Source organism: Lontra canadensis, unplaced genomic scaffold (genome assembly GCF_010015895.1).
Source record: "Lontra canadensis isolate GAN:19392208 unplaced genomic scaffold, GSC_riverotter_1.0 scaffold2, whole genome shotgun sequence".
In the NCBI taxonomy this organism is placed as follows: domain Eukaryota; kingdom Metazoa; phylum Chordata; class Mammalia; order Carnivora; family Mustelidae; genus Lontra; species Lontra canadensis.
The window spans coordinates 10,879,797-10,893,818 of NW_022630996.1; the positions used below are offsets into that span (position 1 = coordinate 10,879,797).

Here is a 14,022-nt window from a genome sequence, read left to right on the forward strand (position 1 = left end):
GACGTGTCTTCCTTCAAAATAAGAGCAGGACGACGCTTTTATTTTGTAATCCCAGGGGGATTGGCCGGAGTTTTAAAAATTGCTTCCTTGGCTCCCAGGACCAGCTGGGAATTCCAATGTGGAGCAAAGCTCGGTTAGGTCGGGGGACAGCTACCCTAGGAATACTGGAGTCCTTCGGGCCTTTTCTTCCCCTCCCCGGTCCTTCCCATTCCCCGCCTTTGTAGTTCTTTTATTATTGTTAAAAAATATTTTATTCATTTATTTGCACTTCTTTCCAACTCAAACCTAGAAGGATGAGGTCTAATAGGAAGAAAAGAGGCTCGGGTCCGGGATCTCTGCTGCAGATTCCTAATTATCTACTCAAGCTCTCAGCATCAGCATCAGGTTCCTCTCTCTGACTGGCCCGGGCACCCGCTCTCCAGGCTGTCCTGGAAACCAGGGCTGAGGTGTGAGAGTGCTTCGCCCTGAGTGCTGAGTACTGGGCTCGCAGCGATGGCAGCTGTTTCCGTTCAAAGCCGAATTTCTAAATATTTGGCGTGACCTTCATGACCATGCCTTGAAGGCAGAGACAGAAATAACTTTCTGGTACAAATATAAAATAGTTACTGTGAAAATCAAACACTGGTGAGTACAGTGATATGGTATTCAAGAGACATTATTTGAAGTTTATTTCTTTGAAGACAGAATACGCAGAGTTTCGATAGAGCCCAGCGTTGGGAGTTCATTGTGGAAAGCAGCAATCCCACGTTCTCCCTCCTTCGCCGGAGGCAAGTGCTTTCACCTGTTTCAGCGATTACCTCAATTCTCAAAATAACCCTCCCGGGTCCCTACTTTCTGGGTTTTCAGTTTCAGGCCTAATCTGTTGATTAACCAATCAGCTGTTACAGCGCCCTGACTCTGGCTTCCTCAAGCCTGAGTCTTCTCTTCCTCCTCTGTCCAGACTGGGTATATCAAAAGTTTATTTTCATCAATATTCAGCGTCTGCAGTACTGTCATATGTAGACTTCGCACACAGTAGTGGGACCGTGTAGAAAATTGGTTTGGTTTGTTTTGTTTTTCCTTCCCCGGAAAACTGTTACTCTTCCCTGGAGATAATAATTGCCTTAATTCTTTGTTTGCTTGGAGTCCTCTGTGCTTAACAGCCATCCAACCCGCAAATCTGAAATCTTTTTTCAAGAAATGTGTATGCATGGTACTTGACCTCTTGCCGAGAGTCACTCACTCCGGGAGTGCCCTTGGACCTGCTTCTGCCTTCTGGGCACAGCGCAGTCCTGCTGGAAGGTTCCCCGCCCCCCCATCCTAGGGATTCCCTTAGCCTCTGTCTGACTGGGGATCGCCTGTTGCCATCATCAAAGGCTTTTACGGATTTAGTCTTCATTATGCTCTTAAACTTGATCAATCAAAGGTCAATCGAGTACAGAATTTTAGGTGAAAGTAACTTGCATTTGTAATTTTGAAAGCCTTATTCCACTCTATCTGGCCTCCGTGTTATTTTGTAAGTTTAAAGCTGTTCTGCTTTACAGCTTCCCACACGGTCTCCTCTCCTGTTCTCATCGTGCAGCTTTGTCTTAAACAAAAATGATGATTTTAGTGGGCTTTTGAGAAGGAACAAAATGAAATGTGCCCCATTGGTCATTTTTAACTGGAAGTGTAATTTTTTTTTTTTAAACACCCTAGAGGCTCTTTCTAGCAGTCTCTTTCACGGGCTCTGGTAACACAGCTGGTGAGCTTCTTGCTCTAATCAAAGCTACTAGTCTCCTCTTAATTGCTTATCACCCAAATCGCCACTGGTTTTTGTTTTATTTGTTTTAATTTATTATTACCTTTTTCACCATTGGGTTTGCCTGCCCCCTGGGGGGTGAGCTTCCCCACCCTGTTCCAAACACCTCAGTGTACTTGGGGAGAACGCCTGAGCTCTCGGTTTGCAGCCTGCCCCTCCTCCTGGGGTGGCCGCTGGCCCCTGCGGGAGCGCGGTGAGCGTGGGACCGTCCCTCCCACCTGGTCCACCTTCTTCGCTCCCTGCCCGTGGAGCCAGCCCTGGCAAAGGGGGCCTGTGCACTCTGGTGCGGTGTAGGGGGGAGGCCCTGACCTCTTGGTTGTACTTGCCCGGAACGGAGTCTCTGTGGCACTGAGGTAGGACCGGAGAAATGCTAGCAGCCGGGGCCTGCCGGGGAGATGCCCCAGCCCTTGACTGTGACCTTGGCCACCCGCTCAGGGAGAAGGGAGATTCCCTCTTGCTGAACCAGCGGGAAGGGAGGAGTGGGTATGGCTTAAGTCTGAGATGTAGTAAATTTTCTTTTCTTTTCCTTTTTTTGGGGGGTAAATTTTCTTGAATGTTTCTTCATTTGTTGTATGTCCTTAGGACAATTTCCTGAGACTTGAGACTTAAAATGAGTGTTTTTTGTTTTTTTTTTTTAAACAGTGATGGTATTCTCATACGGGAGCAGATGGAGGAACCTCTTAGGGTGTTCTAGAACTGGGTCTCTGTCCCTTTATTGTTTTTTAAGGGGAAAAGTTTTTTAAAAAAGATTTTATTTGTTCATTTGAGACTGAGAGAGAGAGCACAAGTGGGGAAGGAGCAGAGGGAGAGGGACAAGCAGTCTCCCCCCTGAGCAGGGAGCCCAACACTGGGCTTAGCTCCATCCCAGGACTGGGAGATCATGACCTGAGCTGAAAGCAGACACTTAACCATCTGAGCCACCCAGGCAAAAACTTAACTGAATAAAATCTAAGGGCATCAAAATATTGAATACATGAACAAAGCTGAAATGACGAATTTCAGAAAATTACAAAATAAGTAGCCAATGGTTGTAACTTGCAAGCCGCTTAGTCTATAAATTTAGAACTGATAAGAATACCAATAGGTTTAACTGTGATGTCTTTGTTGTTGTTTAGGTTTTTCATTTTGTTAAAAGGAATAATGCCAATAAGTTTATTGAGGTAAATATTAAGCTACTTCTACAGATTTCGAAGAATATATTGAAATAGTCTCTACCCCCCTGGTTATATCCTGCCTGGTTTTGTAAACTGACAATGATGGTTTAAGTAATAGTGTAAGTGTAATATTTATATCCTTCCATTCTAGGGGACTCAATGAAATAGAAATAATGTGTCATAATTAAGTTAAACCCATCTATATTTAAAAATGCTCTAGAAGTTATAATTCTCTCAAACAGTAAGACCAAGCAAAAAAATCAAACAGTAGCAATTAAAGTGTTCATCAGAGGTAAATTAAAATTGCTTTTTTAATGTTTTTTTCCAGCTTTACGATGAGTGACAAATGAAACTTGCATATATTTGAAGCATACAACATGATAATTTAATATACATTGTGAAATGATTACCACAGTCAAGTTAACTAATATATCCATCACTTCACTTATTTTGGGGGGGGTGATAACACGAGATCTCTCTAAGCAAATTGACAGATATAGGGGCACCGGGGTGGCTCAGTCCTTGGGCATCAGCCTTCATTCAGCTCAGGTCATGATCCCAGGGTCCTAGAATTGAGCCCCACATCGGGCTCCCTGCTCAGCGGGAGGCTTGCTTCTCCCTTTCCCACTCCCTCTGCTTATATTCCCTCTCGCTCTCTCTCTCTCGTCAAATAAATAAATAAATCTTTAAAAAAAATTGACAGATGTATAAAGAAAATGTGAGAGGCATCTGGGTGGCTGGGTTCAGTGACTGCCTTCAGCTCAGGTCACGATCCTGGAGTCCCAGGATCAAGTCCCGTGTTGGGCTCCCTGCTCAGCGGGGAGCCTGCTTCTCCCTCTGACCTTTCCCTTCTCATGATCTCTCTCTCTCTCATTCTCTTTTTCTCTCAAATAAATAAATAAAATTTTTTTAAAAAAATTAAAAAAGAAAAGAGTGATCATATATTACATAATCTTTATCTATATCCTTCTATATATTGGGATATTACTCAGCCATGAGAAAGAAATCCTATTTGCAACAACATGGATGACCCTGGAGGACACTATTCATTATTTTTTATTTTCTTATTTGGTTACTTTTTCACAAAAGGAATAGGGTTTGAACTGGAGGCCATTATACTAAGTGAAACGAACCAGACACAGACAAATACTGCATGATCACAAAATGGAATCTAAAAAAAAACCCAAACCTACAGTAACACAGAATGCAGTTGAGTCTTTCAGAAGCTGGGTTAAGGGGGAAAAGGGGGAGAGATCAGAAGGTAAAGTCCTTCAGTTCTTAAGATGAGTCTGGAGACCTAATGTACCGCACGGTGGTTATAGTGAGTCGTTAGGCGTTGCGTACTCGAAATCTAACTTACTTTTGAAGAGAAAAAAACCAGATGTCCTGCCGTGGCTGCGGCTGTTCAGGGATCGGCTGCACTGACCTCTGAATGAGACCTGCATGTGACCCTGGGTCGCTGTGACTTCATGGCCAAGCTGTCCTCCTCTCCTGTGGAAGGGGGACTTCCCAGCGTCTGTGGGATTTTCTCTGAAGAGAGCAGGTGAGCTTACTGCCTTCCGCACAGAGATTTTATGGGCTCCTTTATCGTTTGCAGCCTGTGTCATTCATGTCCAATACTTTCAAGCTTTTTTTTTCTTTTTTTTTGCCTTTCAGTTCCCACACTCTCTGTTCCTCATCTCGGAAAAGCAGGCTTAGGGTTTGCTGCGGGTGAGCGTTTTTATCCCAGCCGTCCATTATTTCCTCTGAAGTCGGGCTACACTTTCTTCTGAGATGTCTTTAGCATTAGTTTGTTGGGGACTGGAAGGGTTTCAGTCTGCCTTTGATCATGTCCTTTTTTTTTTTTTTAATTTGAGAGCACACACACACACACACACACACGCACACACGCACGAGTGAGCAGAGGAGGGGCGGCGGGAGGGGGACACTCCAGCGGATGCCCTGCTGCCTGTGGAGCCCGGCGCCGGGCTTGATCCCGTGACCCTGAGATCAGGACCTGAGCTGAAACCAAGAGTCGGACGCTTAACTGACTGAGCCGCCCAGGCGCCCTGATCACGGCTGTTCGGAAAGAGGAGCCATCATCACGCAGTAACAGGACGGTTTGGGGAGCTTGCTTTTTGCTTTGTTTTTGAGAGCTCCACTGGGTCTGCAAGTGAAGAGGTCAACCTCTTCCCACGTCTCTTAGGTGCTGCCAAACAGACTTTGTACCCTCAGAGGACCGGCCTCCAAGAGGGGTGACCCGAGAGATCCATAGCCTTGGATAAACTTATTTAATCTTTTCACTGACCTGTGTTCTTCAACCGGGACAGAAAAGCATGTGACTACCTCTTTATTCCCCCTTGATGTTAGCTTCTTATTAAAAATTAAAAACTCGGCGCACCTGGGTGGCTCAGTGGGTTAAGCCTCTGCCTTCGGCTCAGGTCATGATCTCAGGGTCCTGGGATCGAGTCCCGCATCGGGCTCTCTGCTCAGCGGGGAGCCTGCTTCCTCCTCAATCTCTGCCTGCCTCTCTGCCTACTTGTGATCTCTGTCTGTCAAATAAATAAATAAAACCTTAAAAAAAATTAAAAACTCATAGCAGCATATACTGAAGGGAAACCCAAAGGGCTTTGTCTCCTCCGATTCTAGCACCAGAACACTGCTCCAGAAGCTAGCTTTGTGGCAGTCTGAAGGAGCCACGTGGCTCCCAAGGTGCCGAAGCTCGGTTGCTGGTTACGGGTAGCCGGTGGACCACAACTGTCTGCTTGGAACCCTGCGGAATGTTCTGTTTCTGAAACGAGCACCTAGCAACCCAGACCCGATAGCGGGCAGTGAGGCCGAATAAAACACGACACCCTCACTTTGTTCGCTGCTGCGCACGCAGAAAGCCACGATGTGTCTTGTGCACTGAGGGGAGCATAGAAAGGCTGAGGGCAGCCCGAGGAGACTAACCCACACGCTCTGGCCACCCCAGGCCCCACCTGACCCCATGCAAATCCTGGAGGATCAGGGCGGTGTCAGGCCATAACCCACATTCTCTGCCCGCCCCCCCGTTCGGGCCCAGTGCGGAGAGCGGTGCAGCCGAGGCCCCCAGGCCCACATCCTGGAGGGAGCCGCCCCCTTCGAGTTCGTTTCCTCCGTGTTTGGTCAGTGCAGACCAACCATGACACAGAGCGGATGGGCCTCGCCAGACGTGTCGCTTCGCTGAACCCAGGACACATGAAGGGGAACTGCTGATGTCTTAACGTTTCCTGTGCTTTCAGGGAGCCGGGCTGCCGTCCAGTCCCGGTGCTCTCGGGCGAGGTGACTCCCTGACCCTGGCTCCTTCCAGCACGTGCTGCCGTCCGCACCCAGCCGTCTGCAGACTGGTGGTGACCGCGGTGCGGGGAGTGCGACGTCTCAGCTCGACCTGCCAATTCTGTTTCCTTATACAGAATCACTGTCCTAGTGTCCCTGCCACGGACTGGGCCCAGGGCTGCCCAGCTTGTCACCCAGGACTCTGCCAGGAGCAGCTGTCTCCATGCAGCCTGTCCCCAGAGGAGCAGGGCTGGGAGCCCAGGCTGGGCGGGGAGCCCTGCAGGTGCCGGTTCCGTCCGCCTGTGAGCGTGGTGGGGAACAGAGGCTCTTGCCAGGCTTAGGGGTGAGGGGATGGTGAAGGTTTGGTGAAGTGATAATTGTTTATAATTTATTTGAAAGAGAAATCACCAATTAAGCATTTATAACGTGTTTGTAAAAGTCAAGAATTCAGCCATGACAAGAAAAGGTTTTTATTACGAAAAAAATGACTTAAGCAACCTCTTTTTATATTCAGAAAGACTGCTCACCGTTCTGGGGTAAAAATGAAATATAACTTTTTTTATTGTTTTGGTGGTGGAGGGCAGATCATTTTTTTTTAATATTTTTATTTATTTGACAGATCACAAGTTGGCAGAGAGATGATAGGCAAAGAGAGAGTGGGGGAAGCAGGCTCCTCGCTGAGCAAAGAGCCTGATACAGGACTCGATCCCAGGACCCCTGGATCATGACTTGAGCAGAGGCTTTAACCTCTGAGCCACCCAGGCACCCCAGGGCAGATCTTTCTTAAAGCCTGATGGTACAGAGCAATTTAATGATGTCAGGATGAAAGCCCCGGAGTTAGCGGGTGTCTTGTTTCATCTCAGAAAGCCCTTTGCCTGAGCTGGTGGGCCAGGGACAGCTTCAGGACCCCAGCCCCTCCAGGCACCCCTGCTGCCCTGTGTGGGGAGCCAGAGATGATACAGAATCTGCGTCATGTTTGCCAAGAGGACGGTGTCACAGTAGATACTCAGCCCTCTTCTTTCGTAGTGGCCTCAATTTTTTAAAGGATTTCTTTTTTTTAACCTAGAATTTCAGGTTTTCCATTTTCTTTCAGTTCTTTAAAATTGCAATTCCACTTTCTTCTGGCTTCTATAGTTTCTGTAAAGAGATCAGATTGAATTCTCATAGTTTTTCAATTGTAGGAAATGTGGCTTCCACCCACCCTCTGGCTGCTGTCACAATTTGTCTTTTACTTTTGGTTTTTACCTGTTTGACTGTGGTGTGTTTGTGGTTTTCCTCATGTTTATCCTGCTTGAGCTCTGCTGCCCTTCACTTCTGCAAGTTTCTTCAAATATTGCTTCTTTCATTCTCTTCCTCGTCTCCTTCTGGAACTCAGTTAGACATTAAAACTTAGAGACTGTATATCCTACATCTCTCTTACCCTCTATTCTGGCTTTTTTTTTTTTTTTAATCCTCTAAATTTTATTCTGGATAGCTCTTGTTGGCCAGTCTTAAAACTGATTTGGACTTCTGCTGTATCTAGCCTGCTGTAAACCCATGTAATGAATGATGAAGTTCAGATACTGTATTTTTCATCTCTAGAATGTCAACTTGATTCTTTTTTTTTAAGATTTTATTTATTTTATTTGACAGGCAGAGATTACAAGTAGGCAGAGAGGCAGGCAGAGAGAGAGAGGAGGAAGCAGGCTCCCTGCTGAGCAGAGAGCCCGATGCGGGGCTCGATCCCAGGACCCTGAGATCATGACCTGAGCTGAAGGCAGAGGCTTTAACCCACTGAGCCACCCAGGTGCCCCTGTCAACTTGATTCTTAAAGCCTAATTGTGTTGAAATTCTCCATGTTTGCATTGATTTTCACCTTTTCCTGTATAACTTTTAATGGTTATTTTGAAGTCTTTTTTGTTAACTCCATTTATTGGATTATCTCTGGACCTTCTTCTGTTATCTGCTTTCTCTCTTGACTATTGGTCACTTTTTTCTTTTTTTTTTTAAGATTTTATTTATTTATTTGACAGAGATAGATTGCAAGTAGGCAGGGAGGCAGGCAGGGCTTGGCGGGGGGTGGGGAGCAGGCTCCCCGCTGAGCAGAGAGCCTGATGTGGGGCTCAATCCCAGGACCCTGGGATCATGACCTGAGCCGAAGGCAGAGACTTTAACACACTGAGCCACCCAGGTGCCCCCACTTTATATTTCTTATCTCCTAGTTTTTAATTACATGCTAGACAGGCATTAATACCTTATAGAAGGTCTGGATTATGTTTTCTTCTTCTAAAGAATACTTAGTTTTGTTTTGGGAGAATTTGTATTACTAGCAGATTATCTCTGTCTTGTTGGTTTTTTTTTTTTTAACATTTTATTTATTTATTGGACAGACAGAGATCACAAGTAGGCAGAGAGGCAGGCAGAGATTGATGAGGAAGCAGGCTCCCCACTGAGCAGAGAGCCCAATGTGGGGCTCGATCCCAGGACCCTGAGACCGGTGGGTTAAAGCCTCTGCCTTCAGCTTGGGTCATGGTCTCAGGGTCCGGGGGTTTTATTTTAATCTTTGTTTGAATGTTCCATTCCAGTTTTGTCCTTAGTCCTAGGCTGGAGCCTTTGCTCTTATGCATGGTCTTTATTCACAGGACATGTTTTTTCTGAGGTTTCAATTCAATGTTGGGGATTTTCACCAAGGTCTCTATATTTTGGTTGAGTTGGAACCCCAGTGTCTTCCCAGGACTCTTTTCTACTCTGTTTGCTATACTTGCCTTTATATAAACATCTTAGGATATGGTCAGGGACCTGAGAGTAACTTTCTACATAGATTTTGGGGGCTGTTTTTCTGTGGTTCCTTCTTTTTCAGTACGCTGCCTCTAAATTTCAGCTCTCAGAGCAGACGCAAACTCTGATCTCTATTTTGTCTGGCCAGTAAGATTGTGGGGTTCCACCTCTGAACCATGGTTTGGAAAATGGCTCTAGGATGAAAGGTGGGACTGAATGAGTGGGTTAAGCACCACAGTCCTGTGCTAATCACGATCTGTTTCTTGAAGTCACTTATGTCATGTAGATGATTTGGTTTTAGTTTATAGAGGATGGGTTAGTCCATTACCAGCTTTTCTGTAATGGATAGAAATGGACACCCTCATTCATTTTTATAAATAGATAGCAATATAAATATTTAAATATAAATACTTAAGGTTCCGGGATGCCTGGATGGCTCAGTGGGTTGAGCCTCTGCCTTCGGTTCAGGTCATGATCTCAGGGTCCTGGGATCAAGCCCCACATCCAGCTCTTTGATTGGCGGGGAGTCTGCTTTCCCCTCCCCTCTGCCTGCCTCTCTGCTTACTTGTGCTCTCTCTCCCTCTCTGTCAAATAAATAAAAATCTTTAAATAAATATATACATACATACTTAAGGTTCCTACATGTCTTTTCATGGCTTGATAGCTCATTTCTTTTTAGTGCTGAATAACCCATTGTCTCTGGATGTACCACAGTTTATTTACCATTCCGCTACTGAAAGGCATCTTGGTTTCTTTCAAGTTTTGGCACTTACGAATAAACCTGCTATTAATATCTGTGTGGACAGAAGTTTCAACTCCTTTATGTGAATACCAAGGACTGTGATTTGGGGATCATATAGTAAGAATATGTTTTGGTTTTGTCTTTCAAAGTGGCCATACCATTTTTTTTTTTTAAAGATTTACTTATTTGACAGAGATCACAAGTAGGCAGAGAGGCAGGCAGAGAGAGAGTGGGAAGCAGGCTCCCGCTGAGCAGAGAGCCCGATGTGGGGCTGGATCCCAGGACCCTGAGATCATGACCTGAGCAGAAGGCAGAGGCTCAACCCACTGAGCCACCCAGGTGCCCCGGCCGTACCATTTTTAATTCCGTACTCTATTAGGAAGTATTTTCTCTGCTTCTGTCTTCTGTTAGAGATTGTAGAGATTTGGTGTAATTTCTTAAATTTTTTATAGAATTCAGTCAACCCATTTGGGCCTGGTGATTTCTCTCTTGACAACTTATTGATTCAACTTAATTGATATAGTCTTATTCAACTAGTCTACTTCTTCCTGTGTAAATTTTGGCAGATTGTGTCTTTTAGGGAGTTGGTCCATTTCATATAGGTTAACCAATTTGTGGGTAGACAGTTGTTTGGAATATTCTTTTATTAACCTTTTAATGTCTTTGGTATTAGTACTAATGGCTTCTCCTTTCTGATATTAATAATTTGTCTTTTTTCTTTTTTTTTTTAAAGATTTATTTATTTATTTATTTGACAGAGAAAGATCACAACTAGACAGAGAGGCAGGCAGAGAGAGAGAGGGGGAAGCAGGCTCCCTGCTGAGCAGAGAGCCCGATGCGGGACTTGATCCCAGGAACCTGAGATCATGACCTGAGCCGAAGGCAGAGGCTTAACACACTGAGCCACCCAGGCGCCCTTGTCTTTTTTTCTTAATTAACATTGCCAGAAGCTTATGTTATTGACAATGGAATATTATTCAACATTATAAACAAATTAGCTATTAAGGCATGAAAAGACATGATAAAGTTTATATGCATATTACTAAGTGAAATAAGTCAATCTGAAAAGGCTAAATACTATAGGATTCCAGCTATGTGATATTTTGGAAAAAGTTAAACTATACAGACAGCAAAAAGATGAGTGGTTGCCAGGGGTTAGTGGGGAGAGAAAGATGAATATGCAAAGAGAATATTTAGGGCAGTGAAACTACTTTTTTTTTTTAAGATTTTATTTATTTGAGAGAGATTGAGAAAGCATGAGAGCATGAGCAGTGGGGGAGGGGGAGAGGGAGAGGGAAAAGCAGACTCCCTGCTGAGCAGGGAGCCAGATGCAGGACTTGATCCCAGGACTCTGCTTAACTGAGCCCAGGGGCCCCAGTGAAACTAATCTGTATGGTACTGTAATGGTAGATCTATCTCCGTAGACATTTGTCCAAACTGACAAAGTACAACACCCTGAGTAAACCCTAATGTAAACTATGGGCTTTGGATCGTCATGATGTATCAGTATAGAGTCCTTAGTTCTCACAGATGGTGGGCGATGGTGATAATGGGGAGGCTATGTAGGTGTGGGTTTCCAGGGGTTTATGGAAAATACTTTTTGCTCAGTATTGCTGTGAACTTTTTCTAAAAAATAAACTCTATTAAAACAGAAAATAAAACCAAAACAGAAACATAGTTACTCTTTTACTATCCCAGTGAGTTCTCCTTGAATCCTCTGGCTTTTGGGATTGTTGGGAGTAGACTACCCAACCTTGGGTTTTCTTAGTTCCATCTTGCTACCATAACCTAATTAGCTTGTAGCCTGTATCTTTCACGTGCCTCATCTACCTGATTCTCATTCTGCTTAGCCTTACCCCGCAATGGACACCACTGGTGACCTGTGACTCTCGTTTTCTTACTCATCACATCCATCTTGACTTATTTGCTTGACGTACCTATTTCTCTGTAGCGTCGTTGAGGAATCCCTCCACTGCCGTCTTATGAATGACAAACTGTGAGATGTCCCACTTGCTTTCACATAACTAAATGGCTGGAAATGGACATTCATTAGCTCTAAAGCAAACTGCACATCTCATCTTTTACATTGTTGTTACATTTTGAGAAGTAAAATGACCACTGTAAACCATCAACTATGCATTTTGGTGCTATTTTGTGACACACTGGCTTTGTGCAATTAACACCCTTTAATACATAGTATTTTCTTTAACTGTCACATGTGTACGACTTAGCACTTTCCTATGTACCATCTTACTCTGTAATTATGTTAGTCTTGTGTGTTTTACATGTACAATTATACAGTAATCTAGTGGGGAGAAATGTCTTTTATACCACTGATGGTTTCTAGCACACTAAAAGAAATTCAAGAAAAGGTATTTGTTGATTGATTTATTAAGGTGCCTACTAGGGATGTCAGAGTCATTGATAGTAGAGGTCATTCTGTCCTTGAGTTCTTAGTTTTTTGGTGTTCTAATGCACACGTTGTTTTGGGAGAATTCAGAAGTTCATAGATTTTTTTTCCATCCTGACAAAAATTAAATATAAATAAGTGATTTTAAATTTTCTGTAATTTCTCTGGATTTCTTTTTAAATCTCTGGAAGATGTTGCCACTAATGAAGATGGGTTATCTGAACCTTGTAGTTGGGATATGCATATGTATCTGTGAGGGGGGGAGAGAGGGAGGGTGGGGAGGGCTTTTCTTTTTCTTTCTTTTCCTTTTCTTTTTACTAAGTAAGCATACGGTATTTTCATCCAAGGTTTTCAGAGTAGCATAGAGCGGAATTATTTGTCTCTTTGGAGCTTCAAGGAGAAGGCAGGTTGTCCACACTTCTTACTTGGTTGCTCATCCTTATTTCTAGTTGGATGTGGAGCTATTTTCATAGAGTTTTGCTCGTTGCATTCTTCAGCTTGAAGACTCTTTTCTTTGCTAATATCCGCGTCCTTTTCGAGACTTGAGGGATAAGTCTCCCATTTGCTGCTGACAGGTTTTACGTCTTTAGTCTTTGTGGCCTTGATTCGAGAGTGTTTTTTCTTCTTCTTGGGCACTTTGAGAGGTGACAGGTTTTCAAGTGATCTCTGGGACACAGACTGGAGCCACTCTAGAGAGCTGACCGTCAGATTCCTTTGGCTTATAAGAGGGTGATTTCTGGGTGGTGTCCAAGATGTGCTGTATCTCTTTACATTTATGTAAGTTGCTGGCTTTAGTCTAGGAAAGAAATGAAATACATGAGTTATTCTCTTGTCATGTACCCTAGGTATTTGTAGTCTTTAGGTATTTGTCACAGTTTAAGTCTTATCTTTAAATCTTGTGGTGAATTCATCTTCCCTTAGGACTTTTACCATTGTTTCTGTGAGAATGATCTAGGTCTTCAGTTTCTGGTCATGATTTCTCGGAGCTACTCCAATCCTGTACTTGCGAATGCCAAGAGGGTATGTTTGTTGAGATACCTGCTCTGACCCAAGCTTCCCGACTTCCACTCTGGGCCTCAGTGCCTAACCTATACATTTAGTTAAAGTAAATGTTCTCTAAAATTCCACTTTCTCTAAAAATCTACTTGTTTACTCTATTAGAATATACTCAGTTACATGCTACACATTTTTTTTCTATAGTCAGTAAAAAGATCAGTATGAATCCAAAAGACGGAAAGTGCATCATTTCTTTTTCCTCAAAGTGAAAAATCTCTCCAGTCACATTTTCAGATGCATAGTCTTTCTCAAGAATTTTTGTCATAAAAAAAAGGAATTTTTATCATTAATAGATGGAATTTTGAATATGAGATTTATTCCTTAATACCTGATTTCTGACGAGTGTTTGACAGGGAGGAAGAGATATAAGGTCTCTTGCTAATATGATACTGATTAGCATCCACCTAGACTCTATTTATTTTGGTTAAGAACAGAACAGACAATTTAAGTTCCAGCCCCATAATTACGTTCAAATGTTACGTTCTTTAATATAATAATTCTGCCAGCTGTTAAAGTACATTAAGTATTCTCTCCCTAGTCCAAACTTGGAAAGATGTCTAAAATGGTTTGACAAAAGTATGATTTTCTCATTTTGGGGGTTAGTCGCACTTTACTCTGTAATCACTTCCTATGGGTAACATTACGTGTGCCGAGCCAGTCAGACAAAATATATGAAGTCATAAAGAAATAAGTTCAAAGAGCAAAAAATATCCACTTGATTGTATTGAAGTTTATAGTGAATTAATCTGTTAAGAATGGTCTTACTTGGGCGCCTGGGTGGCTCAGTGATTTAAAATCTCTGCCTTCGGCTCAGGTCATGATCCCAGGGTCCTGGGATCAAGTCCTG

The 14,022-nt window shown here is 43.6% G+C and overlaps 1 protein-coding gene across 2 annotated transcripts in view; it reads right to left on the minus strand.

Moving 5' to 3' along the window:
- Window positions 1-12,420: 12,420 nt before the first annotated feature.
- Window positions 12,421-14,022, minus strand: part of AGBL3 (ATP/GTP binding protein like 3) — a 55,070-nt gene continuing 53,468 nt past the window's right edge. For both annotated transcript variants that reach the window (XM_032868817.1, XM_032868807.1), the window contains one exon: window positions 12,421-12,915. In XM_032868817.1, the coding sequence (XP_032724708.1) occupies window positions 12,492-12,915 (424 nt within the window). In that variant the 3' untranslated portion in view covers window positions 12,421-12,491. The remainder of the gene's footprint in view (window positions 12,916-14,022) is intronic.